The 27018-nt window shown below is 42.8% G+C and overlaps 1 protein-coding gene across 17 annotated transcripts in view; it reads left to right on the top strand.

Annotated features, from left to right (window-relative positions):
* Nucleotides 1-27018, top strand: part of sgip1a (SH3GL interacting endocytic adaptor 1a) — a 237199-nt gene that overhangs the window by 182535 nt on the left and 27646 nt on the right. For 14 of the 17 annotated variants that reach the window (XM_060919895.1, XM_060919890.1, XM_060919891.1 and 11 more), the window contains exons 8-13: nt 16005-16016; nt 18204-18228; nt 20940-21033; nt 21495-21580; nt 25527-25601; nt 25821-26486. In XM_060919895.1, coding sequence (XP_060775878.1) covers nt 16005-16016; nt 18204-18228; nt 20940-21033; nt 21495-21580; nt 25527-25601; nt 25821-26486 — 958 coding nt within the window. Of the gene's footprint in view, nt 1-16004; nt 16017-18203; nt 18229-20939; nt 21034-21494; nt 21581-24691; nt 24779-25526; nt 25602-25820; nt 26487-27018 lie in introns of all 17 variants that reach the window. The other 3 variants (XM_060919901.1, XM_060919885.1, XM_060919897.1) reach the window with 3 other exon arrangements.

Below are 27018 nucleotides of genomic sequence, written 5' to 3'. Positions count from 1 at the left end.
GGCAACGGCACCGTTGCGAAGTCGTCTGGATGAGTAGAACGGATTTGTTTACGATGACGTCACAACCACATGACTGTCAGTGCTTCACGCTGGGTAGAAGTGTAACGAACTCGATGCGAGTTGTCAACAAATCCTATAACTAGTCCAAACACTGCGGAAGCAGTAACCAAAACCGCGCACCGCCCATGCGCTTTCCAAAAACAAAACCAATCCCACCAGCAAAAATAGGAAAAAAAAAGGAGCGATCTCACCTCTTCAGATGTTGGTTTAAGTCCGACAATACATTCCTCAAAAAGGGCGTAGAAAAAAGTAATCCATCAACGTGTAGCATTCAGTTTATTCCGGACCATTAAAGAATTCTGGAGAATATCAGAATGTTGGCGTACCAGCTTCCATCTACCCCCATTCATTCCTCTTTCCGCGTCTTTCGTTTTACGCTACTGATTAATAATCAAAACTTTATGTGGCTAATGCTACAGAAGAAGGGGTTTATGCGCATGCGTCTACTTCTTCTATTGTTCTGGTGTCTCCGATGGGACCGTCTTACAGCGCACCTAGAGGTGTGGCATGTGTATTGCATCGTTTTCAGCAAGCATTGCGTTGCCATATGGACCTGAAATGTAACTGATCCGTTGCCCATGTGGACGCAATATTTAAAAAAAAAAAATCTCGTTGCCGTTGTCGTGTGGATGTAGCCTCCATGCACTGACTTATAAGACAGTATAGGCAGCACAGCATCAAGAGAGTCATGTGTCATAACCTTTAATAGATTCAAACACAACCAGACTATTGTTTCATAAATAACAGCTAGTTGGCTGTTGTTTTAAGTTAATAACATAAGCTAGCTGCATAAGCTGTGAGGCTGTGTTGTTACTTACTTTATTTTATTTTTGACCACAGAGCTACTTCTAATCTACAAATACAGAGGAGTTGTATATGTCAAATAAAAAAGTATCTAAATTTTAGCGCTCTTAAAAAAAAAAAAAAAGACCTGCCGATCTTCACACGCTTGCGTAGAAGCATCGTATTTTAAAACCAGCGTGCACTAGTACTGAGTCATTACTCAAAAGGTCTCAAAACAGAGGAATATTTTCACTTTCCCCCCCAATAAAAATGGAAGATGATCCAGTCAACATTTGAATCCATTTCGTATTAGTAATCATGTTGCTGATGCTCTTGGCTTCGACTCAGCTTGATTTTCTCTCATTTACATGGTGGTCTCACTTTCTGCCAAAGTAAAGAATGTTTTGAATTTATTAATGTAATAAAGATCAGTGTTTATTCTGTCCACATTCACTGGATATGACAATCTTGCACTCTGATTGGCTACTCTACTACTAGGCTATCAGCTCATATAACGTGAGTAGAGAAAAACAAAATGGCGGCGTGTGTTGCTGAACCAACCGAGGACGAAATAAAAACTCTACTTGACCCCCCCCCCCCCCCCCCCCCCAAAAAAAAAGCAACAAAATATGGAATAAAAGTATTTGATGGTAAGAACATACCTGTTTTTATTTTTCAAGAATTATTATTATTGCATTTTTTCCAAATTGCTATTGTTATTTTGCCAGTTTGTTTACGTTCTAAACGGAAATGATTTTGTCGGACGTTTTGGATAAAGTTTTTATTTATTGAATTAGCAAAAAGTAAAAATGCTCTGTTTCTCAAAATCCAGGGACTGTGGATAGAATAAAACAGTTATTCCAATCAATCTCATTATACATGGCTTGTAGCCAATTTGGTGCTACGCGTCTCATCGGCTATCAACTCATGTACGATTCAATTTCGTGGAATATTTGACTTGGCTAGCATTAGGCAAGTATATACACTGTATGGCCAAAGGTTTGTGAACACCTGACCATCACACCCGTCTATGCTTTTTGAACATCTAATTCTAGATCTAGTCCACCTTTGCTGTTATACTAACCTCCACTCTTATGGCAAGACTTGCCGTTAGCTTTTGGAACCTGGCTATGGGGATTTGTGCTCATTTAGCCACAAGAGCATTAGTGAGATCAGGCACTGATGTCAGGTGAGAAGGCTCAGGATGCAGTTTATGTTCCAGTTCATCCAAAACGGGTTCAACGGGGTTGAGGTCAGGGTTCCGTGAATAACACACAAGTTCTTCTACTCCTTGGCAAACCATGTCTTTATGGACCGTGCTTTGTGCACAGGGGCATTGTCATGCTGTAACATGTTTGGGCTTCTTCGTTCCAGTTCAGGGAAATTCTCATGAGTATAACGGTCAGGTGTCCATTTACTTTTGGGTGTATAGTGTTGTTTTTGGCCGCAGGAGGAAAAAAGGTTGAACATTTTCCCTCGAACAGAAGATTAAATAAGCCTACAATGAATTAGATGCTGGTCAGTGATCAAACAGTTTGAGCAACAAAGCAATAGTGAAAAATACTGGTCGTGTGGGCACATGTCATGGTTTCTGCAGGAGATATTAGACAGGCTTATGTAACTACATCAAAAATGGATTTTTTTTTTTACTGTTTGCTGCATTTTTACTCCCTCTCCTCCTTTTACACTCCATCCTTTCCATGGGACTGTTTCATATTCCTTTTTAGAGTTGGCAAGTATGCAGGCAATTCACTTACATCTGTAAACATATTCCGTCACAGCGACAGTTAGTTAAGTTAAAAGTCCTTCCCGCGCCGTGTGGCGTATCGGGCAGTGCCGATCTCCATTTCCGCAGCCCTCGGCCTCTCGCCCATTACATAGCTAGGGTTACAGTGGGGGGCTGGTCCTCTGGTAACCACGAGAGTTTAACTCCCTACTCACATCTGTATTGCAGCGTGCCTTGCCAGATGGTAGTAGGTACCATTTTTATGATGGTCTTTGGTATGACCCGACCGTGAATAGAACTCCCGATCTCCCGATCGAGACCCGGACACGCTACTACTAGGCCACTAGCCGGTGTCACAGCAACAGACCTTCGCATTTTGATTGTTGGTCTGGAACAGAATTATTAGAGTGCTTAAAGCCAAGAAGGATGCATGTAATTTTGCTTTGATATTTGGCTTCCTAATGACTGGGACGGTGCTTATCTTAGGAATGCACAAAATGCTGCCTACCTAGGAAACTTCCTTCTGATGAGAAGAAATTTCATGCTTCCTTTTTATATTTGATACAGTAAATGTCAAACTATATAGTGCTTGCAGATCATAATAAAGCAAACATTTTGTTTAAAACGCGAAGAGGTCAAACGAGTCGTTTCACAGCATGATTGACTCCGATGGTGCATTCGAGATGAGTTGCGTGTTCTCACTGACCTAATGCAACAGGTCTGATGCACACTAAGTCTCAGGTGTGCTGGAGAACTGGGCGTTCTCCTTCAATAATTCAGCTCGGAAACTAGGCACGGTGACACTGCATGGCATAACGCTGTAAGAACAGGAACACAAGTGCAGCGTGTCGTATAAAAGCCGAATCACTGAATTATTCACACACAAGCACTGAAGCAGGAATCATGGCAAGTCTGTATGGAAATCTTACTAAGCATGTTTTTCTTATGGTCACGTGCAGCACACGCTGCATGGATACACATTGTCCTAGCTGACCAAGCAGTTGTTGTTGGTATTATGACAGGATCGTGTGTCCTTTACATCATCCACAACAAGAAGCCGCATTCCATGACACCCAATACTTTCTCCATACGTGAGCAGAAATGTAGTATACCGCGCAGTGGCAGTGATAGAACTTGAGAGAAAGGATATCCCTGGCCTCTTCTCCTTTTACACAACCTTTGGTTTAAGGCAGCATGCATGGTAGAACCCTGCGTTTTTGGGACAGTTATCTAGGTTAGATAACACATCTGTTAGATCATCTGTCTAAAAGCAAACACACTTAATATTTAAAGTGTAACGAACACGGGCGATTGCTCTACGTAAGACAACGAGGGAGGCTCAGCCTCCTCTAAAAATGACGAACATCGTGTAGGATGAATTGCGCTAGGCTTATGTTATAGCCGACCTTATAACATTGCTATTTCAGATCCAGAATCATAGAAATATATGTGCTCAACCCAACTACAGTGCGAAATCATTCCGTTATAACTTTCCCCAGTTCGCCTAATGTGTGCGTGAGTTTTTCCCCCTCGTGACAGCGCGATGCAGCCCAGCCTCAGTGGATTGGGAGCTATGTGCTTGTCAATCTCAAAATGCAAGACGATTATTGGACAAATACTGCGAAAATGCCCGCCCACGGAGTCTCATGGACTCCCAGCCTCAGTGGACTTCAACGGCATTTGGAAGCTATGCACTTTTCAATCTCAAAATGCAAGACGATTATTGGACAAATACTGTGAAAACGCCCGCCCACCGGACTCCGAGCCTCACAGTGGGAGGGACATGGCAGTTTCCGCGAGGAGACTGGTGATTGGTGAAAGCGGCCGGATATTTTCTTTGATTGACAGCTCGTTTCAAATATCGACAGGCAGCGGTGAATTTCAGTTCAGTCCCATGCGGATTCGCTGTGGTGTATTGTAAGAGATCAGCTTACATTTCGATTTCATTCATTACATACAGTTTCTACCAGCTTTTTTAGTTTGTATATATTTTCATTGTAAATAAAGTGTAAATACAGCCCTGTGATGACCTGGCGACTTGTCCAGGGTGTACCCCGCCTTTCGCCCGTAGTCAGCTGGGATAGGCTCCAGCTTGCCTGCGACCCTGTAGAAGGATAAAGCGGCTAGAGATAATGAGATGAGATGAGATAAAGTGTAAATATAGTGTTGTCAAGTTTGCTATCTTAGTTCCAGAAATGTCGTTTATTTGAGTGACTGAACTTGAACTTGAGGGGGCTAGTCAGCTAGCAAGAAAGCTGCGCACGGATGCCAAGCATTGCTGATTTAATTTTGGCGAAGCCATTTGCCAGTCTTCCTTTCGAGGAAAAAATTAAAATTAAAGAGCAGGGTAGACCAACGCCTCAAATTGACTTGGTGAAAAAGGTAGGGAATAATACTCGTTCCTTTCAGCTCTCTTGGTACGAGAAAGTGAATTGGCTAACAGCAAGTGACCCACATCAACAACAGTAAATAGGCTACTTTAGTAATATGTCATGGATGGACCAAAAATATAGAATCTATTTAAAATGTTTATGCTGAGTATATTATATTGGAATATATATTTTTCTGGATATGAATTAAACACAGCTACAATTTGGAAAACATTTTTAAACAAAAACACAGCCGAGAACATTTCACACTACAGACCTGGATTAAAAGTGAAGGGTTATCAGAATTGTCAATAAAACATTTCTCAGTCAAAATAAGTAAAATATAGGGAAAGTGTCATTGAATGAAATGTGTGGCACCCAGCTCTATGTTTGGCTCCCCAAGGTCAGTGCTTGTGCCTATTCCAGAACACTCTGCTGTTACTGCTGAGGTTCCTGACAAAGAGCTGCTTTCAATAATGATCAATTTTTAAACAACATGCCACAATTTTAAAATATAAAATGTTAAAATATACCCCCCCAACACCACCATCATGTATATTGGACAGTAGGCTAATGGGCCAAAAGAACCTGTTATTTCACAGTTTGTGACCCTGCCAACAATCAGCCAGATCAGAGGCAAGAGTATGGGCAAAATTGATGTGTTTTCTTTTAAAATCTGGAAATATCGTAACCGACCAGCCTCCCCTGTTTGAAAGACTACCAGCCGCCACTGGTAACGAATAAGATATGCCGTGCTTTTGTTTTGGAATAAAGATTGATGAGCTTTTCAGAAGTTCCACTTATCCAGCAGTCATTATATATTGGGTATATGTACAACTGTATACCCCAAATTCTTAGTCCTAGTCTCTGTCTGTATTTTTTTAGCCCATATAACAAGTGTTGCCAGGCAAAACAAACCTCGCCCGGTAGCACTTATGATGAATGTGAAGGAAGATATCGCGAAAAAAATAGGTACCCTATGGGTACATGTGGCTACTGCTTATAAACAAAATAGTTTTCTGATACTATGTCCATACAGTAAATAGAGCATATATATATATTTGCTCTATGAGGCAGTAGCCACAAAAATGAAGCGTAATCCAAAAATGAATGATTTAAAAAAAAATCACAGAAGTAAAATATACCAAGTATTTGTACTTTATATTCTTCTACTCTTACCGCTTAAAGTTTTCAAAACTGAAACCTCCGAACCGAGACCGACATACATACGCTATCGCCATGACCGAAACTCTTATTTCCTGGAAATGGCCCGGCGCTAGAGCTCAGTGAAATGCACTTTCCCTCTGTAATAAGCATAAATATGTCAAAGTAATTTCTTTAGTCTAGTCCATAGTGGGCGAGGTGGTAATAGTCCGTCCATTATCTGGAGTCGCTTATCCTGTTCTACAGGGTCGCAGGCAAGCTGGAGCCTATCCCAGCTGACTACGGGCGAAAGGCGGGGTACACCCTGGACAAGTCGCCAGGTCATCACAGGGCTGACACATAGACACACAACCATTCACACTCACATTCACACCTACGCTCAATTTAGAGTCACCAGTTAACCTAACCTGCATGTCTTTGGACTGTGGGGGAAACCGGAGCACCCGGAGGAAACCCACGCGGACACGGGGAGAACATGCAAACTCCACACAGAAAGGCCCTCGCTGGCCGCTGGGCTCGAACCCGGACCTTCTTGCTGTGAGGCAAGAAGTATGTAAACGAACCAAGAAACCATCCAGTGACAGCATAGTGTATGCAAATAAGGCAGGTAGTGATCCAATCAGCATGTTTGTGGGAGGAGTCTTTCCAAGGCAGCGCTCCTGCAGTCTGAGCTCAGAGCTTTTTTTTTTTTTTTTTAACCTTTTTGGTCACCTTGACCGGATGACCCTCAAAATGTTGGAGGTTCTATTTGAGACCACTGCCCATCTGTCCTGAAAGTTTCATGAAGATTGGTCCAGCCGTTTTCCCGTAATGCTGCTAACAAAAAACAAAGAAACCCGACCGAAAACAGTACCTCGCCCCTCTTACTCCATAGCAGCGGGTGAGGTAATAAGATGGTACACTGTTAAACAGTTTAGTGTCGTACAAATGCTTATGCTCATCAAATCTTCACCATGTATTTCAGGCTGTGTGCTGAGGTCATGGTTTCATTTGTAATTAGCGGTGGTTTATATATCTGTAGAGATGGGATACTGAGATAAATTGGCCAACCAGCGGTTCTGCGTCACCACTCCAGAATCCCAGGTTCCCAAAACCATGCCAGTAGACGGATTGGCTGTGCTACATTGCCCCTAGGTGTGAATGAGCGTGCGAATGTGTGTGTGCATGGTGCCGTGCAACAGACCAATTTGCCATCCAGTGCATATTCTTGTAAGAGCCTCCAGATCCAGTAGGACCCTGACCAGATGTTACTGAAGAAGAAAGAATGGGTTTTTACCAGGGTTGATTAAGTGCAACTTGTGTAACTACCGTATTTGCATTCAATATTACTTCTCAAAGTTTTGTTATTTTTATGTCTAGTAACATCAAGTCGTTGGTGTAAATTTAAATGAACTTGAAGCTTTCAGTGTTTATTTCACTGCAAGTCTCATCTCATCTCATCTCATTATCTCTAGCCGCTTTATCCGGGTCGGAGGCAAGCTGGAGCCTATCCCAGCTGACTACGGGCGAAAGGCGGGGTACACCCTGGACAAGTCGCCAGGTCATCACAGCGCTGACACATAGACACAGACAACCAGTCACACTCATTCACACCTACGGTCAATTTAGAGTCACCAGTTAACCTAACCTGCATGTCTTTGGACTGTGGGGGAAACCGGAGCACCCGGAGGAAACCCACGGGGAGAACATGCAAACTCCGCACAGAAAGGCCCTCACCGGCCACGGGGCTCGAACCCGGACCTTCTTGCTGTGAGGCGACAGCGCTAACCACTACACCACCGTGCCGCCCTCACTGCAAGTCATGATATAAAATTTAAGGCTCATTGCCCAACTCTAGTTGTAACCATAGTGATGAATTGAGCAGGAAATCTGATCAGAGGTTAACAGGCCTGATAAGCTAAACAAGAGAAACCCAGTTCTCATTGTATCTGGTGCTGTACTTGAGAACATAGTGATAATGTGTGTAGGCTGTTGTATTCTCTTGGGAGTGAGCGGAGTCGAGCTGAAACATTGCACAAAGGCCCAGGCTTTCTTAATATAGCACACAGAGGAGCCATGTGCTGGGATGCAGGTGCTGTTTGGGCTTTACTGATAAGACCTGCACTACAGTTAGGACTCTCGTATGTGGTTCATCATCCATTAAAATCTTAACAAAGCTCCCCAAAATAAACGGCTCCATGTTTGTTCACTTTGGGAGTTGCCTAAAATCAGAACCGTGGTTCAAATTCTCATACAGCCAACACCCCCTTCCCCCCTCCCTTTTTTTAAACTGGTGGAGCTATGATAAATTCCTAACCGCCTTTGTTTGTTACATTTTTATGTGCAGATATGTACGTAATTTCTTTAATCCATCTATGATCGAGAGTTCATGCTTATTCGAAGATAGACCATGATATAAATGCATTCTCTTTTTTTTTTCTCGAATTTGCAAGAGTTATGTTAAGTGTGTTTGATGCCATTTCATTCACCTGCAGTCCCAATCCTATGACCCCACACCTGCACTAATGTAGTTCCTCTGTTTCTTTCTTTCCTTCTCCCTCTCTTTAATGCTGGCCTCCTCAGAGGAGCAGTCCGGTAAGCTCTTTCCCCGTCTGTCTCTTCAGGAGTGCTATTCTCTCTTTCTTATGGTAGAGGGTTCATGGGCAGGGCTTGGCATAGTTCAGGATCCGTCTGATGCTTGGAATTAATAGTAAGACAGTCACAGTTACAGCTGAGTTTCCTTGTTATTATAGGGCCAGTGTTGTATTTTGCTAGATCTACGTGTAAAATTATTTAGCAGTTACACTTTGCAGTCAGTATGTTTTTGGGGGGGTTTCAGTGATGTACATGGGAGATAAAATAAATTTTTGAGGTAACTAAGCATTATAGGTTTGGGTGCTGGATTTGTTCCATGTTCATATGATGCTCCGTGACAAGTATCTAAGACCTCTTCATAGCACAGCATGGCACCTACATAAGCCATGTTCATAGAGTTGTATTGTAAATACCTATGTCATGTTCATAAGGCAACATAATGCCTGCATAGGCTATGTTCACAGATCTATGTGACTTTGAGTGAAACCATGTTTTATAGAGCTACATGATGCCCACATAAGCCATGCTCATAGAGCTACGTGATGCCCACATAAGCCGTGCTCCTCGAGCTACATGGCGCCTCCATGAGCCGTGCTCCTCGAGCTACATGGCGCCTCCATGAGCCGTGCTCCTCGAGCTACATGGCGCCTCCATGAGCTGTGCTCCTCGAGCTATATGGCGCCCCCATGAGCCATGCTCCTCGAGCTACATGGCGCCCCCATGAGCCGTGCTCCTCGAGCTACATGACGCCCACATGAGCCGTGCTCCTCGAGCTACATGGCGCCCCCATGAACCATGCTCCTCGAGCTACATGACGCCCACATGAGCCGTGCTTCTCGAGCTACATGACGCCCACATGAGCCGTGCTTCTCGAGCTACATGATGCGCACATGAGCCATGCTCCTAGAGCTACATGATGTCTACATAAGCCATGCTCATAGAGCTACATGATGCCCACATAAGCCGTGCTCCTCGAGCTACGTGGCGCCTCCATGAGCCGTGCTCCTCGAGCTACATGGCGCCTCCATGAGCCATGCTCCTCGAGCTACATGGCGCCTCCATGAGTCGTGCTCCTCGAGCTACATGGCGCCTCCATGAGTCGTGCTCCTCGAGCTACATGGCGCCTCCATGAGCCGTGCTCCTCGAGCTACATGGCGCCTCCATGAGCCATGCTCCTCGAGCTACATGGCGCCTCCATGAGCCATGCTCCTCGAGCTACATGGCGCCTCCATGAGCCGTGCTCCTCGAGCTACATGGCGCCTCCATGAGCCGTGCTTCTCGAGCTACATGGCGCCTCCATGAGTCGTGCTCCTCGAGCTACATGGCGCCTCCATGAGCCGTGCTCCTCGAGCTACATGGCGCCTCCATGAGCCGTGCTTCTCGAGCTACATGGCGCCTCCATGAGCCGTGCTCCTCAAGCTACATGGCGCCTCCATGAGCCGTGCTCCTCGAGCTACATGGCACCTCCATGAGCCGTGCTCCTCGAGCTACATGATGTCTACATAAGCCATGCTCCTCAAGCTACATGGCACCTCCATGAGCCATGCTCCTAGAGCTGCATGAGGTCTACATAAGCCATGCTCTTAGAGCTACATGACGTCTACATAAGCCATGCTCCTAGAGCTGCATGAGGTCTACATAAGCCATGCTCCTAGAGCTACATGACGTCTACATAAGCCATGCTCTTAGAGCTACATGACGTCTACATAAGCCATGCTCCTAGAGCTACATGAGGTCTACATAAGCCATGCTCCTAGAGCTGCATGAGGTCTACATAAGCCATGCTCTTAGAGCTACATGACGTCTACATAAGCCATGCTCCTAGAGCTGCATGAGGTCTACATAAGCCATGCTCCTAGAGCTACATGACGTCTACATAAGCCATGCTCCTAGAGCTGCATGAGGTCTACATAAGCCATGCTCCTAGAGCTACATGGCACCTCCATGAGCCATGCTCCTCAAGCTGCATGGCGCCTACATAAGCCCTGCACATGAAAAGACTTCTAGTCTCTCACTGACATAACACCTGTGTCAGGTAACATATTATTTTGAAATAAGGTTATGTTATGATACTTCTGGCCTGACTCACATCTGAACCTCATGGCAACTCATTTTGCAGTGTTGTAGTGATATCAGTGTTGCTTATATTGTATACGTCAGATTATTAAATCACTGACTTATGACAAAGCTATGACTTCTATTCTATTCTGACCCCTAAGTAAAATGTAAAGTATTTTTTGAAAACCTATGACAATACCATGACAACATAATGACAAATTTATGTAGAATTCTTCTCGTTAATGGAGTGGGTTTGGTTTTGATGTTTGACATCACCATTATGTTCCATAATGTCAGACCTGCACAGAGGTACTGTAGAAAGTCAGCTGTCATGACATTCTGAAGTAAATCAACCCAGAAGGAGTCATAACACAAGCTTATGTCAACAGAAAAAAACATGTCATTTGACTGTGATGTTATGTGTCACCTTTGTCAAAATCTGCACACACAAGCCCTGTGTAATACCTGGCTGAGACCCAGTATCCATCCATTATCTGTAACCGATTATCCTGTGCAGGGCGAGAGGCGGGGTACACCTAGCCTGGGAAATCCCATGCTGCTTTGCACAATCGTTCCGATCTGAAAAGACAGCATGGAAACTATGGTCTAAAGCAGGGGTGTCCAAACTGATCCATAAAGGGCCGTGTGGCTGCAGGTTTTCATTCCAGCCATGCAGCAGCACCCTGATTTGGCTTATTCAATCAACTGACACACCCACCCTTTAATCAAGGGTGGGTGTGGCTGCAAGTATTTGACTGTGTGAAGACAGTTCAGTTGATTGAATGAGCCAAGTCAGGTGTGCTGCTGCATGGCTGGAATGAAAACCTGCAGCCACAAGGCCCTTTATGGATCAGTTTGGACACCCCTGTTCTAAAGGCTCGCCTGAGTTAGGGAGCCAATCAAAGAGTGGGGAGGGGTGGAAAGACGGTGACGCGTACTACTCGACAAACGGAAGCTTGTAGTTTATTTGGGACTGTTTACGGATCACATTTAACATGGCGTTGAATGTCCAAATACGGAGGGTCCAGCTTCTCTCATATTTGTCTTACACAAACGGCAGTAATCGTTCGGTGCCATTGTTTTCCTATTTTTGTTTCGCCTTCTCTTTCTCTTTCCTTCTCTTCTTCGCCTCTTCGTCTTCTTCGTCGCTCTAACTACGTCACCGGGTACAACTGCCATGATTGGCCATGGGCTACGTATACGCCAAATGATAGACATTCGCAACGTCCAATAAACGGCCGTTGACAATCGTAAACCACACCTCCCCTACGAGAAATTTAATAGGCGGATTCCAGACCATATTTCACTTGTGATATGGTCTGGTGTTAACCAGACTAGGGTACACCCTGGACAAGTTGCCAGGTCATCACAGGGCTGACACAGAGACAAACAACCATTCACATTCACACCTACGGTCAATTTAGAGTCACCAGTTAACCTAACCTGCATGTCTTTGGACTGTGGGGGAAACCGGAGCACCCGGAGGAAACCCACGCGGACACGGGGAGAACATGCAAACTCCACACAGAAAGGCCCTCGCCTACCGCTAGGCTTGAACTTAGGACCTTATTGTTGTGAGGCAACAGTGATAACCATTACACCACCATGCCACCCGAAACCCAGTACAATTAGCCTATATATATATATATATATATATATATATATATATATATATATATATATATATATATATATATATATGTTTGTTGGTTTATGTCAGATGGACAGAAAGGGTTTATGTAGGTGTTATGTAGCCACCAGTTCAACCTGCTAGCAAGCAGCTACAAGGTTGAAAAGCAATATTTCTGTAATTTCATAGTCTAAAGCCAACACTATGCCCAGTGTTGGTGGGTCTTCACCCATCTATGGTCTTGTTGGGTTTAAAACTTCAGGTAATGGTTTATTCTGATCGGTTTTGAGCTCTAACTGGCTATTTTGTATCGACCACATCCTCAATTGAATTAGAATGGACTTTAAATTGATTTGGAGAAGAGAATAAACTGAGTCACTTAAGTGAGCAAGTGCAGGTTAAGGTGAGAAGATTTTAAGCAATGTTTTTGTGCTTTGCACGGTCTGATCTATTTGAATCGCACGGAGTCATACTGGTGATATCGCTAACCACTTATCTTGCTAAGCCCTAGTGCGCTAAAAGCAGGATTTCCCAAAGAAATGGAGTTAGCAATGGTAGCCAATAATGTACTTAGTATTGAAACACAGATAACGTACTGAGTAACTTCCTTGAGTAGTGTTTAGGCCAAACATGAAAAAGGTGCCTTCTGTAGCACGGACAGAGATGGACAATGGGAGAGAGGGGAAGGGCTTTGTAAACAGTTTTTGGTCCGTTTTAACCTTGAGTCTTGCCAAAAATATTGTAAGGTGTGAAAAAATAAGAGCAGCTTTTTCGAGTGGATTGGAGAGTGAATAGAGAATAATTTGGTGATTAATCTCTGTGTTCTGGGTAGCTCTTCTTACGCACACATGATTTCTACACACCATCTTATTTTCCCGAGAGTACTGCTCATGTTGAGCTGTATTTTAAAATGCATTTTATTCGTACTTCTCACTTCATTTTTCTGAAAGTAGTTTGTATAAGCGGCTTTCTTTGTAAGACCTCCCATGGTGCACAGTGGAAAATAGCAGCTGTAGTACTAAGCATTCTGGATTATTCGTAAAGAGTTTGTTCAGGCAAAAAATGTGAACAGAAGGCAGCAGGCAGCAGGCCATGAAACCAGCAGTTTGCATAGTCATGGTAAGTATCCTGCTGGCGAGAATATACTCTTTGTCACGTTAGCAATTTTTTTTTTTTGGCTTAATTATTACTTTATTGGCACTCTAAATCTGGAACTGTAAAAGAAAGTGTAATATTTATGTTTGTACAGGGTTTCAGTTCAGATATTAACAAAATCACTTTTTAACATTGGGACTTTTCTGAAAACATTCACCTTTTATTATGTCTGATTTTCGCAACAGCTAGAAACGTGTGTCCAAAATCGCTCCCTACTCACTATAAAGGACACTATATAGTGAGGGCGCCATTTTGTAGTGCTGTCCGAAACCTCAGTGAGGATTATTTACACCCTATATAGTGCACTCAAAGTATCCCACAATGCACCACGAAAAGTAGCGAACAACCGATGGTCACTAACCAAAGCAATATATCTTATCATGCATTGCGGTGGCGCTGAAAGAAATCAAATTAAAAGTCTTAAATTTGATTTAATAAAAGGCAGCGGCAAAGAAGAAAGTATTCAGCCTTGATTTTTTAAAAAAGAACTGAAAGATGCAGGTACTTTGTATTGATTAATGTGGGAAATACGCTCCGTACAATATGGATTTATCACAAAAATACATGCATGTACACTGAGTGCAGAATTATTAGGCAAGTTGTATTTTTGAGGATTAGTTTTATTATTGAACAACAACTATGTTCTCAATCAAACAAAAAGACTCATAAATATCAAAGCTGAATATGTATGGAAGTTAGAGTGGGGTGTTTTTAGTTTTGGCCATTTTAGGAGAATATGTATGTGTTCAGGTAACTTTCACTGTGCAGAATTATTAGGCAACTTAATAAAAACCAAATATGTAGCCATTTCACTTATTTATTTTCACCAGGTACACTGATATGACAACTCCAGATTTGCAAATAAACATATCTAACATTCAAACACAAAACAAAAACAAATCCGTGACCAATATAGCCACCGTTCTTCATGAGGACACTCAAAAGCCTTCCATCCATAGATTCTGTCAATTTCTTTATCTGTTCACGACCAACATTGTGTGCAGCAGCAACCACGGCCTCCCAGACGCTGTTCAGAGAGGTGTACTGTTTTCCCTCTTTGTAGACCTCACGTTTTATAATGGACCACAGGTTCTCTATGGGGTTTAGGTCAGGTGAACAAGGGGGCCATGTCATTATTTTTTTCACCTTTCAGACCTTTACTGGTTAGCCACGCAGTGGAGTATTTGGACGCATGAGATGGAGCGTTATCCTGCATGAAAATCATGTTCTTCTTGAAAGATACTGACTTTTTCCTATACCACTGCTTGAAGAAGGTTTCTTCCAGGAACTGGCAGTAGGTCTGGGAGTTGAGTTTGAGTCCATCCTCAACTCGAAAAGGTCCAACAAGCTCGTCTTTGATGATACCAGCCCATAGCAGTACTCCACCTCCACCTTGCTGGCGTCTGAGTCGGAGTGGAGCTCTATGCCCATTACTGATCCAGCCACAGGCCCATCCATCTGGCCCATCAAGAGTCACTCTCATCTCATCAGACCACAGCACCTTAGAAAAATCAGTCTTAAGATATTTCTTGGCCCAGTCTTGACGTTTTATCTTGTGTGCCTTACTCAGTGGTGGTCGTTTTTCAGCCTTCCTTACCTTGGCCATGTCCCTCAGTATTGCACACCTTGTACTCTTTGACACTCCAGGAATGTTGCAACTCTGGAATATGGCAGAACTGGATGCTAATGGCTGCTTGTTAGCTTCACGCTTGATTTTCCGCAGATCATGTGCAGTTATTTTGCGCCTTTTTTTTTTCCACACGCTTCTTTCGACCCTGTTGACTATTTGCAATGAAACGCTTGATTGTTCGGTGATCACGTTTCAACATCTTCGCTATTTCAAGAGTGCTGCATCCGTCTGCAAGACATCTCACAATTTTAGACTTTTCAAAGTCTGTCAGATCTCTCTTCTGACCCATTTTGCCAGAGGAAAAGAGGTTGCCTAATAATTATGCACACCTGATATAGGGTGTTGATGTCATTAGACCACACCCCCTCTCATTACACAGATGCACAGCACCTGATATACTTAATTGGTAGTAGGCTTTCAAGCCTAAACAGCTTGGAGTGGGACAACATGCATTAAAAGGATGTTGTGGTCAAAATACTCACTTGCCTAATAATTCTGCACTCAGTGTATTTATCATTTTGAAAACCCACCAGCCGACTGATCTGGCACGTTTTAATTGTGCGACAGTAATGACGTAAACACCAGCATGACGGAGTAGTGTCCGAAAGCGTTTTTTCATTTTACCAGTGAGCTCACTATATAGTCCTCTATATAGTAATTCCCTATGTAGGGAGTAGTGAACGAGTGAGCGATTTCAGACACGGATGGTGTTATTTCTTGAATGTGGTTTGGGTTTTTATGGGGTTTGAATGCTTCACTTTCTATTCTTTAAACAGTTTATTTTAAGAGTGTGTATTACTGATTTGTCACTCTCTGACCAGGTGTCTCTTCTCTCTTCCTTTTTGCTGGTCACAGAGACGTAGCCCGGTAAGTGCTGTATTCTTGCTCCCCCCCCCACCCCACCCCAATGCTCTCTGTAGTCCTTTAGCTGGAACAGGCCTGGGATTGTGAAGGCTGTGAGGACTGTGAGTGTTTTAATAATAAATAATTTAGCAATGTACATGTACGTGTAACAGCTGTGCTACACTTCAGTGTCATTTATATTGATGCGCTGTGTGCTGAGCACTTTACCTGCAGCGTACTGACTTAAACACCCATGTGAGTGCAAAACTGTTTACACTGTAATGCATTTTATGAAAGTATAAGCAGTCAGGTATGCTGCAAAAAAAAAAAAAGCACTGCATGATGATGATGATTAGTACCAGTAGAGATCTTTGCATTAATACCATACAAATATGATTAAAAGATTGTTTATTGTCCTAAAACTTTCACTAATTACAACTCGGTGTTAGATTTTGTTTTCAGCTTGTTTATCAGATTTGACATTCATATTGCGTTGTTGTTGTTGTTAATAATTTACATTGCCCCCAAAGCTAAGCTGTAATTGGCATTCATGAGGGAATTACCTGCAATTAATGTTAACCCCGGTAATAATAATAATAATGACAAAATAGCTATTATTATTATTATTATTATCTCATCTCATCTCATTATCTCTAGCCGCTTTATCCTTCTACAGGGTCGCAGGCAAGCTGGAGCCTATCCCAGCTGACTACGGGCGAAAGGCGGGGTACACCCTGGACAAGTCGCCAGGTCATCACAGGGCTGACACATAGACACAGACAACCATTCACATTCACACCTACGGTCAATTTAGAGTCACCAGTTAACCTAACCTGCATGTCTTTGGACTGTGGGGGAAACCGGAGCACCCGGAGGAAACCCACGCGGACACGGGGAGAACATGCAAACTCCGCACAGAAAGGCCCTCGCCGGCCCCGGGGCTCGAACCCAGGACCTTCTTGCTGTGAGGCGACAGCGCTAACCACTACACCACCGTGCCGCCCATTATTATTATTATTATTATAAATAATAATAAGCTTTTTTTTTGTGGTGCAGTTTCCATCAAATCCTGCGCTCTGATTGGCTGGCGAGCAGGTCCGTATCCTATGGTACAGACCCCAGTTATGGACCTCTGGCGACTTGCTCGTTAACAGCAACAACAACAAACATAGTAGCATTTTTTTGTCAACATTTATCTTTTTTTAATAAGATTTATTTATAAGATTATCAAAAATCTTATAAATTTTTGCCAGCATTTCTCAGGAGAATAGCATTAATTTTACAGCATGGATAGCGATAACGACAGTCTTCACAGCGAAAGCGAGTTTTACTACCCTGAGGAAGAAGAAATAAAAGAAAACATTTCAGGAGAAAGTTAAAAACCTCTAACTTGCCAACGCCGAGCAAACACATGGCTGAATCCTGAATGACTCAATTTTGTATAAATAGGGGACTATATAGGCGGCAAAATGTAGTTTTTTTTCCTGCCATGGAAGTGCACTTGTATAGATTAGATAGATTAGATAAAACTTTATTGATCCCTTTGGGAGGGTTCCCTCAGGGAAATTAAGATTCCAGTAGCATCATGACAGTTAAACAGAGAAAAACTTTTAGATAAATTAAAATAAATTAAGGAGGAGGAAGGAAGCAATTTGCATTACAGCCGTGAATAAGGATTCAAAATGGCGGCTTGGCTCGGTTTTCCCTTTCGGGCGCTCTCGTTTTCTGTTAGAATTTGGTAAAGAAAAAAATAAATATATTATTTACCAGCTTAAGGTCGGTCCGTATGGTGAAATACCGTGACCTCGGCCTTGAATACCGACCTCAGCCCAGAGGGCCTCGCTCAGTACTTTCAAGACCTCGGTTATAGTATTTCACGATACGGGCCTCCCAGCTGGTAAATAACATAACATATTATATAATATATAATATTATTTATTTTATATATATATATTTTTATATATATATATATATATATATATATATATATATATATATATATAAAATATCTGGTCATTCACTTGTGTGTTGAGCATATTAATGAAGTGTTACACAGTCCTACACTGTCCTCCTGCATCTGAGATATTTCAAGATTTCAGAAAACAAGCTTATGTTTAAGAAATTGGTGATCAATAAATAAATTTACTATTTTTTTGTGTGTGCGCGCACGCACGAGAGTCATTTAGTTTTCTGTTTTCTGTTTTGTTCCAGGGTCTGCCAAAAAGAGATGCGACTAGTGAGTACATATTGAAAAATATGAATGGCACAACAATTGCAATTTAGTCTCTAAACAGTACTCTTCTGGGGGTGGGTTTCCTGATAACGTTGCACTTTAGGAATAAAGAGCGAGTTTAACGACTCTCTTTAGCAACAGACATTGTCTCTGTACGTGGTTTTCCCGAACTCACTCGCAAGAAGGACTCTTAAACTTTCAACTTTGCTAAGAACTTCTTTGCAATGCGCGTCCATGCTAAAGGCATGAGTAGTTGCTAAATCCAGTCAATGAGGTCACATGGCGTTCGTTTTTAATTTTAAAAAAAATGAAATATAAAGTGCTTAAAATATGTGAATATATTGTATTGTTGTTAAGCATTGCATATATAATGTGGTAATTAATAATTGAAACTAGTTTACATTTTTGGACAATAAATTTGTTTTTTTATTCCAAGCATGTTTTTTTTATTAAATGAACAAACGTTCATACAAAAGAATGAGCAAATAGTAAGTGAAATAATTCAGTGTGCCCGCTCATTTCTTTGTTACCCAATCAAGAGCTTAATGTCCCTTATAAATCGGCATACAGCGGCGTGGGATTTGGCGTATGAAGGAGGTACAGTATCTTTCCCATCACCTCTCCGGACTGCAGTGCCTCCCCACCCCCCATGGCACCGCTGCCTCTCATCCCCTGGACCCTCTGAGCTGACCGCTTCCCGGGCTGCAGGCAGTCAGAGTCCAGCTGGCCGAGAGTCTCAGTGCAGCTGGGAGCCGCTCAACATTGAGAAGGAGCAGCTCCAGTTACTCCGAGACCTGCATGACCAAAGGGAGCAGCACCATCAGGAGCGGATGGGCCTTAAACAGGCAAAAACTAGACCTGCTGGTCAGACAAGTGGAGCGCCGGAGTGGATTTGCTGGAATGCAGCCTGATTTATTTCAACTGTTATTCACAAGGCCAAGTTGACAATGAGCAGAAATTTCTCATATACGACACTAAACTAGATGATCACTTGTCCACTAATGGAGTAAAATTTGATTAAAATGTGCCGATATCAATGTGACATTACAATATCATACATAATTCCACAACCTATTGAAATATATTCGTAATGTTTTGCATATATTTATTTAATAATGAACCCAGTGTACTTGCAATACAAGAAAAATAACTGAACACCGGCAACAGATTCAACACCAGTTTCCTCCCGTTGATTGTGAGAGTCCCTCGGAGGCGCATGCGCATTTTATGTATGTGGCTGCGAGCGAGACGCTCTTTGTTGTGAAAGTGTGATCCAGGTCCATCGTAAATTAAGAGCAAGCTAAAGTACTAATTTGGCTATAGATAGTTTTCACTGACGTCACGGCATTCTGGGGAACGCCCCCCAGCCGCCATCTTGGAGGGCAAACAAAACGGACCATCGCCATTACCGGCTACGTTATCTCGGACGAATTTATGAAGTTATATAGTCAGTTTTCTAAAATAAAGATCAATGTCAGCAAAATCAAGCAAACAGAAGTATATAGATACACATCTCACGGTATGCAGCCAAACTGGCCTTGATTGGGGGAATTGACCCCTACGAAGTGGACAAAGATGCATTTTCAAGTGACTGTGCAGGGCTGCCAAAGCCTGAAACTGCCAAAGCCTGCTGCAAAGCCTGAAACTGACTTCATCAATCTTTAAAGGCTGTCTGATATATACAACTTTTATATTCACAGCACAGCGCGCCTTTTGGCGGATGCCGCCTGAATCGCGCAGATCCGATTTTTTTTTTTTTTAGGGGGGGCGTTGGAGTGTCTGATTATAATTTCAAAGTAAATTCTGTATTAAAATTACTAAATAAACAAATCCGTTACAGTCCATGAAACAGGAAGTATAAGGATGAGAAAAAAACAGTTTAAATCGGGAAGCTGCGCACATTTGCGCAGTCCTGCACACTGCTCAGGACTACAGAATAGACCTAAAATGTTTTTCAAAAATGACCCTTGCGTGAATGAAGTGACAAGTTTCAAATAGAAACGTGACAAACGAGCGATATTAAGTGTACATTACAATGTAAACGTACACTCAGCGGTTCCAGTTAGGCATTCTCCAGAGATTGTTCACATGATGTTTTGGTTTCCAAAAACAAACTTAAACACAATTGATTGTTTATTTAAACAACTTACCACTTATAAAATGATCGGAGCAGACTTTGCTGTGTTTGGAAGGCTGATAATCCTTGCGGTTGATTCTCGCAAGCCGTAGATTTCTCCTTTGTATGCTGAGTTTCTTTGTTTGCTCGCCTTCGTGCTCCCGTACAGTGGGAATTCCATAAAAGCTCCGCTTGACTTCATCATCTGACCTATTACAACAGCCGTGAATACAACAAGTTTGCACCATTGCTAGCTTTAAATAAATGTAAATAATATATAAATGAATATAACTCGCGTGCTACAATGTGTGCTCAGTGACCCGTACGGTAAGCTTGCCCTCCAAGATGGCCACCACCAGGGAATCCCCAACTCTGTGACGTCATGTGAAAACTATCTATAATGTTGTTTGGGAAAACCACATTAGCTTAACAATGGATCTTAAGAGGCAGTTAAAGACACTCTTGGTGTTAAGAGGCTTTCGGGAAACCCACACCTGTCCTTTAAAATAGACAGTGTAAACAATGTATTAGAGTCTGTGTGGTTGTTTTCTTTCTTTTTTTTAACTAAAAAAAACTTAGGCATATGTATTGCTCTTAGGTGAAGAAATCGAAATTGCACGACCAAGACGTTCAGTTCCTACTATTACTCCTGTCTCAGTCCCTGCACCTGCACCAGTACCTGAACCTCCCAGGTACACACACACACACACACGCGCGTGCGCACACACAATCACAATCATACCTTTATTACTTGCAAAAATCTGAGATTTTTGCAAGCATGTTGATCTGTCCATTTGTTGGTGCTCTAGCCTCATCATTTCTTGACCAATCTTCACCAAAATGCACAGAACAACTCACTAGGGTCACACAAAGACATCATTAGTTTTTGGTGGGTCAAGGTCAAATCTTGTAAAAACGCCTAATCGGCCGTAACTTCCGTTTCTTTGTGATTTTCGCAAGTATCTCTCTCTGCACGACCTTTCATCATTTGTTGTACTGATGACATTACATGATTCATACTGCTGTAAGTGAAGAGAAATGAAAAGGCTTAGATCTGGAAATAGTTGCCAGTTGGATGAGATCAGAGCTCCAAGGTTTCTTTCCATCACATGCACACACATCTGCATTGCTTGTTGCCTTCTCCCCATTCCAGCAGTAAGAAATCTCCAGTGCCGGAGGATGCGATAGCCTTATTTGGCCCCCCGTTGGAGACAGCATTTGAAGAGCAGAGGACTGAAGGTACAAAGAGCAGCTGTTAATGACTGAAATACACTGATTATTACTGATTACTGAATGTTACAGCTTATGCAAAGTAGATACACAGCCACTCTATTACTGTCCCCTTTCCCTTCACGTCCTTCTATTCATGCACATATGTGATGTTTGGATTTGTAAAGAATATAACATGGGATTATACTGTAGTCTAAAATGTTCCATATATGTTGGTCAGGTCACTAATCGTATCACAAAATACACTAATTCTAGATTTTAAGAACAGAAATCAAGCACTTATTTTGTCTATAGGTGATTATATATAATTTTTTTAGACATTCTATTCTGAGAAAATTAAGGAAAATGATTTGAGTGGTTTCGGTCTAGGAGAGGGGTATTAAGCTCATTGTAGGTAATTTTAAGGCCCATGTTATACTCAGTCCAATGTTATGTGGGTCAGACCAAAACATCCTATTAGTAGACCAGTAAAGGCCAATTTATGCTGACAACGCAGTTCTCGCAGATGGCGTCGCAGATGGTGTCTGCGTAGCCCCCCCCTTCGCAGACGTTCTGCGCGCACCTCCCAAAAATTGTGACCACCTCAGAAGCCTCGCAGACAAGAGGGCTCTGATTGGTCCACTCTACATCCGCTGTACACGCACTTCCGCTTCCCTACTTTCCCGGTTTGGTTTGTTTTCACGACCGGCATTTTTAAAAACACGAGCGAAGATGGAGCAGCACGAAGAGTGGTTGATCGAGGAAGTGAGGAAGTACGTACATCTATACGACTCCAGTTCTAGTCATTATAAGTAACCGGAGGATAAACACTCCACTAACCACACCCACCAACTACTCCTAGCGACTTCGCGCCCCCTTGCGTTGTGGCGGTGAATAACATCGCGCACGCCTGTTACTCCCCGCTCAACGATAAATTACAACTGTCTGCGAAAAGCTATCTGCGAAAGCCTTGTCGCAAGAGCATGCAGAGGCCCTAACACATCACCCAGTTCTCTTAAACATGTTCAGCATTTAAGTAATTATTCAGCACTTATCTGTGTCCATTCTCAATGCACAAACTGATATATTTATACAGTGTATACAGTGCCTTGCAAAAGTATTCATCCCCCTTGGTGTTTGTCCTGTTTTGTCGCATTACAAGCTGGAATTAAAATGGATTTTTGGAGGGTGAGCACCATTTGATTTACACAACATGCGTACCACTTTAAAGGTGCACATTGTCGTTTTATTGTGACACAAACAATAATTAAGAGGAAAAAACAGAAATCTGGAGTGTGCATAGGTATTCACCCCCCAAAGTCAATACTTTATAGAGCCACCTTTTGCTACAATTACAGCTGCAAGTCTCTTGGGGTATGTCTCTATTAGCTTAGCACATCTAGCCACTGGGATTTTTGCCCATTCCTCAAGGCCAAACTGCTCCAACCCCTTCAAGTTAGATGGGTTGCGTTGGTGTACAGCAATCTTCAAGTTATGCCACAGATTCTCAGTTGGATTGAGGTCTGGGCTTTGACTAGGCCATTCCAAGATATTTAAATGTTTCCCTTTAAACCACTCCAGTGCAGCTTTAGCAGTATGTTTAGGGTCATTGTCCTGCTGGAATGTGAACCTTCGTCCCAGTCTCAAACCTCTGGCCACTCAAGCAGGTTTTCCTCCGGAATTGCCCTGTATTTAGTGCCATCCATCTTTCCTTCAGTCCTGACCAGCTTTCCTGTCCCTGCAGATGAAAAACATCCCCACAGCATGATGCTGCCACCACCATGCTTCACTGTAGGAATGGTGTTCTCAGGGTGATGGGTTTGCACCACACATGGCATTTCCCATGATGGTCAGAAAGATCAATTTTTGTCTCATTTGACCAGAGAATCTTCTTCCATGTGTTTGGGGAGTCTGCCGCATGCTGTTGAGCAAACTCCAAATGTGTTTTCTTAAGCAATGACTTTTTTCTGGCCACTCTTCCATAAAGCCCCGCTCTATGGAGTGCATGGCTTAAAGTGGTCCTATGGACAGATACTCCCATCTCCGCTGTGGATCTTTGCAGCTCCTTCACTGTTATCTTTGGTGTCTTTGTTGCATCTCTGATTAATGCCCTCCTTGCCTGCTCTGTGAGTTTTGGTGGGCGGCCTTCTCTTGTCAGGTTTGTAGTGGTGCCATATTCTTTCCATTTTGCTATAATGGATTTAATGGTGCTCCGTGGGATATTCAGAGTTTGGAATATTTTTTATGATCCAACCCTGATCTATACTTCTCCACAACTTTGTCTCTGACCTGTTTGGAGGCTCCTTGGTTTTCATGTTGCTTGCTTAGCAGTGTTGCAGAGTCAGGGTCCTTCCAGAACAGGTCGATTTATACAGACATCATGTGACAGATCATGTGATACTTTGATTGCACACTGGTGGATCAACTAGTTATGTGACTTATGAAGTGAATTGGTTGGACCAGCTCTTATTTAGGGGTTTCATACGAAAGGGGGTGAATACCTATGCACACTCCAGATTTCTGTTTTTTCATCTTAATTATTGTTTGTGTCACAATAAAACAACAATGTGCACCTTTAAAGTGGTAGGCATGTTGTGTAAATCAAATGGTGCTAACTCTCCAAAAATCCATTTTAATTCCAGCTTGTAATATGACAAAACAGGACAAACACCAAGGGGGGTGAATACTTTTGCAAGGCACTGTATATACACTCACCATACACTTGAATAGGAACCCCTGTATACCTGCTCATTTATGCAGTTATTCAATCAGCCAATCATGTAGCATCAGCACAATGCATAAAATCAACAGGTCAAGAATATTTAACGTAATAATTTACAAATAAAAATGATAAAAGCTACGGTATGATTGTAGAAGTGTTTCAGCGTCAGCTATTTCGCTTGCTCGTGAAGGATTGCATGTCAGTTTCTGGCCCTCTGTTTATTGCTTATTTTCCTCCTAGTGGAACAACAGCTCTTTTTTTTTTTTTTTTTAATCTTTCAATTATAGTCAGATGATTTTAGTTTTGAACGCAGATTCTACATTTATTTGGTAGGTTGGAATTGAAACGTTATTGGTCCTGTATCATTGGGTAACATTGCTCTCCACTGGCTGTGTGTTGTGCCATCTTCTATATGTTAGTGATGATAGAGGAACCTGAGGTTTGGGGTACTCCTTTATATGAGCCAAACCCAGACTCTTCTCTAGGAAGACCTTTTCCTCCAGGACGTAAGTTTCTGATAATGTGGCACGGATTGTCTCTCGTCGAGATCATGAACTCTTTCCCTACATACTTTCCAAATGGTTGTATGAGTGAAGAATCGTCTGGGAATGTGGTGTTTCATTAACGTTTGCTCTTTTGCAAGCTCCAGTAACCCACTAATTTCACAAATCCTTAGTGAGGAAAACCAATCAAACTCCTGTCCCTAAAGTCATCCAATTTAGCCCGTGGCAGTTTCCTCTGATGACAGTTTACTTGATGTGGCCTCAGCTGACTCCTGTGTAAAGCTATTTTATAAAGCTCTCGTCAAATAAACCCTTAATATAACTCACAGCTACCCGGTATATATGTCTGGATAAACATATACAGGCTTTATAAAACATCCTTATATATTTGTGGGGTTTTTTGGGGTTTAGTACTTCTAATAAAAGTAAACGTCGATTCTGGATTATTTCTCACTATGCTGGTCACGTGAGATGGGTCTAGGACACCTACTCTCACTTTTGTATGGTATGGTTAAGAGCAAATTGATCAGGCCACAGGGAGTGAAGTGTTGTCATCTTCTGTGAGTTACTCATCCCATGTCCCAGCCCTCCCCACCCTCTTCCTGCATCCATTGATGTAAGATATTCCATACGCATGGTGCTTTGGGCATGGAATGATCCTGTTTTTCCGAGCTAGTGCAGCGCGGTCATAATGTCTGACCACTAGGGGGCATTTGAAAAAGCTTGCTCAGCCACCCTGATGTCATTGCAGCACTCCCTCCTCTTCCACCCAAGAATGTACCGACTTCCCCCCCTCCGAGCAACACTACAAGCCCAGATTCCTCCGGTAAGACTGGTGCTTCTTCTTCACCTGTATGTTCCTCCATTCTATCTGTATGTCTTGTATGTTATGACGATAATGACATGAGTATCTTTATTTCTATACGGAATATGCCATTTCACAACCTCTAAGCATTCTGTTTCATATCTCGGCACTTATTTTTATTTATTTTTGTACCTTTAATGATTGCTTCAATTATGGTGTCTTTGCATGCTACTGATGCAGATGTGAAAGCAGAGGACACTTCACCAAACACACACAAACCCTCCATAGCGGATCTGGACAACATTTTCGGCCCAGCAGACTCCCCTAAACCTGCAGACAGTACCGCAGACAAGTGGGTCTGCTTCAACGATGAGTCTCCTCAAAGACCAGCGCTACCAGAAGCGCTAGCTCCTTCTTTACCAAAATCTTCTCCACCTCTTCCTGAAGAACCTGCCCCTCCTCTTCCTCCAACCGAACCACCAAGAACCACCACACCCTCTCCTCCAGCCCCCATTCTGTCACCCAAAGATCCTTCTCCCCCTAAAGTACCACTTCCTCCAGATGAGGTAGCCCCGCCTCCTCCAGACGAACCTCTCAAGCCTAATGCTGAATCAGCTCAGCATATTCCCGATACAGAGGCGAGGTCTGGCTCAGCCAAGACTCCACCTAGCGCTCTGGAGATAACCGCACGTACAATCCCCCCACCCCTGGCCCTTAATCAGGAAGATAAGAACAACCCTGAGGAAGGCAATCCAAAAGAGAGCCCAAATGAAAGCAGTGCTTCACCCAAAGAGATTGATCAGGGCCCTAGATCAACACCACCGCCTCCTCCACCCCCTACATACAGGGCAGTGGTGTCATCTCCTGGGCCTACACCTGCAGTCACGAGTGGAGGAAGTGGCAGCGGTGAGTCATAGCTGTGCATCATCAAAAACAAACACTTAGTACTTGGTTCATGTGTACACTTTGTTTTAAACTCTCAGAGGAAGTCATTAGTCATTGGCACATTGACTAAAGAATGATTCAATCTCAGAAATACATATGGGTTGTGGATATACCACCAAAAGAGCTTGTATTATTTAAACACTAATACAAAGTTTTTAAAACATTAATGATATTTCTTAACTACAGTGAGTTGTGACTCAGATCCAGATGTAGTGCTCAGGTCCTGTATTGTCTCAGGCACTATTTTGTTTGAAACTCATTGTCACACTCGTAGTAAAAATGGATGTTTCTGAATGATTTGTCCCATGAAAAGTAAAAATAGATTTCATCTCATCTCATTATCTCATCTCATCTCATTATCTCTAGCCGCTTTATCCTTCTACAGGGTCGCAGGCAAGCTGGAGCCTATCCCAGCTGACTACGGGCGAAAGGCGGGGTACACCCTGGACAAGTCGCCAGGTCATCACAGGGCTGACACATAGACACAGACAAC

Source organism: Neoarius graeffei, chromosome 4 (assembly GCF_027579695.1).
Source record: "Neoarius graeffei isolate fNeoGra1 chromosome 4, fNeoGra1.pri, whole genome shotgun sequence".
Taxonomy (NCBI): domain Eukaryota; kingdom Metazoa; phylum Chordata; class Actinopteri; order Siluriformes; family Ariidae; genus Neoarius; species Neoarius graeffei.
The sequence above is the reverse complement of the archived record's forward strand: the minus strand, read 5'-3'. Positions and strand labels throughout refer to the sequence as shown.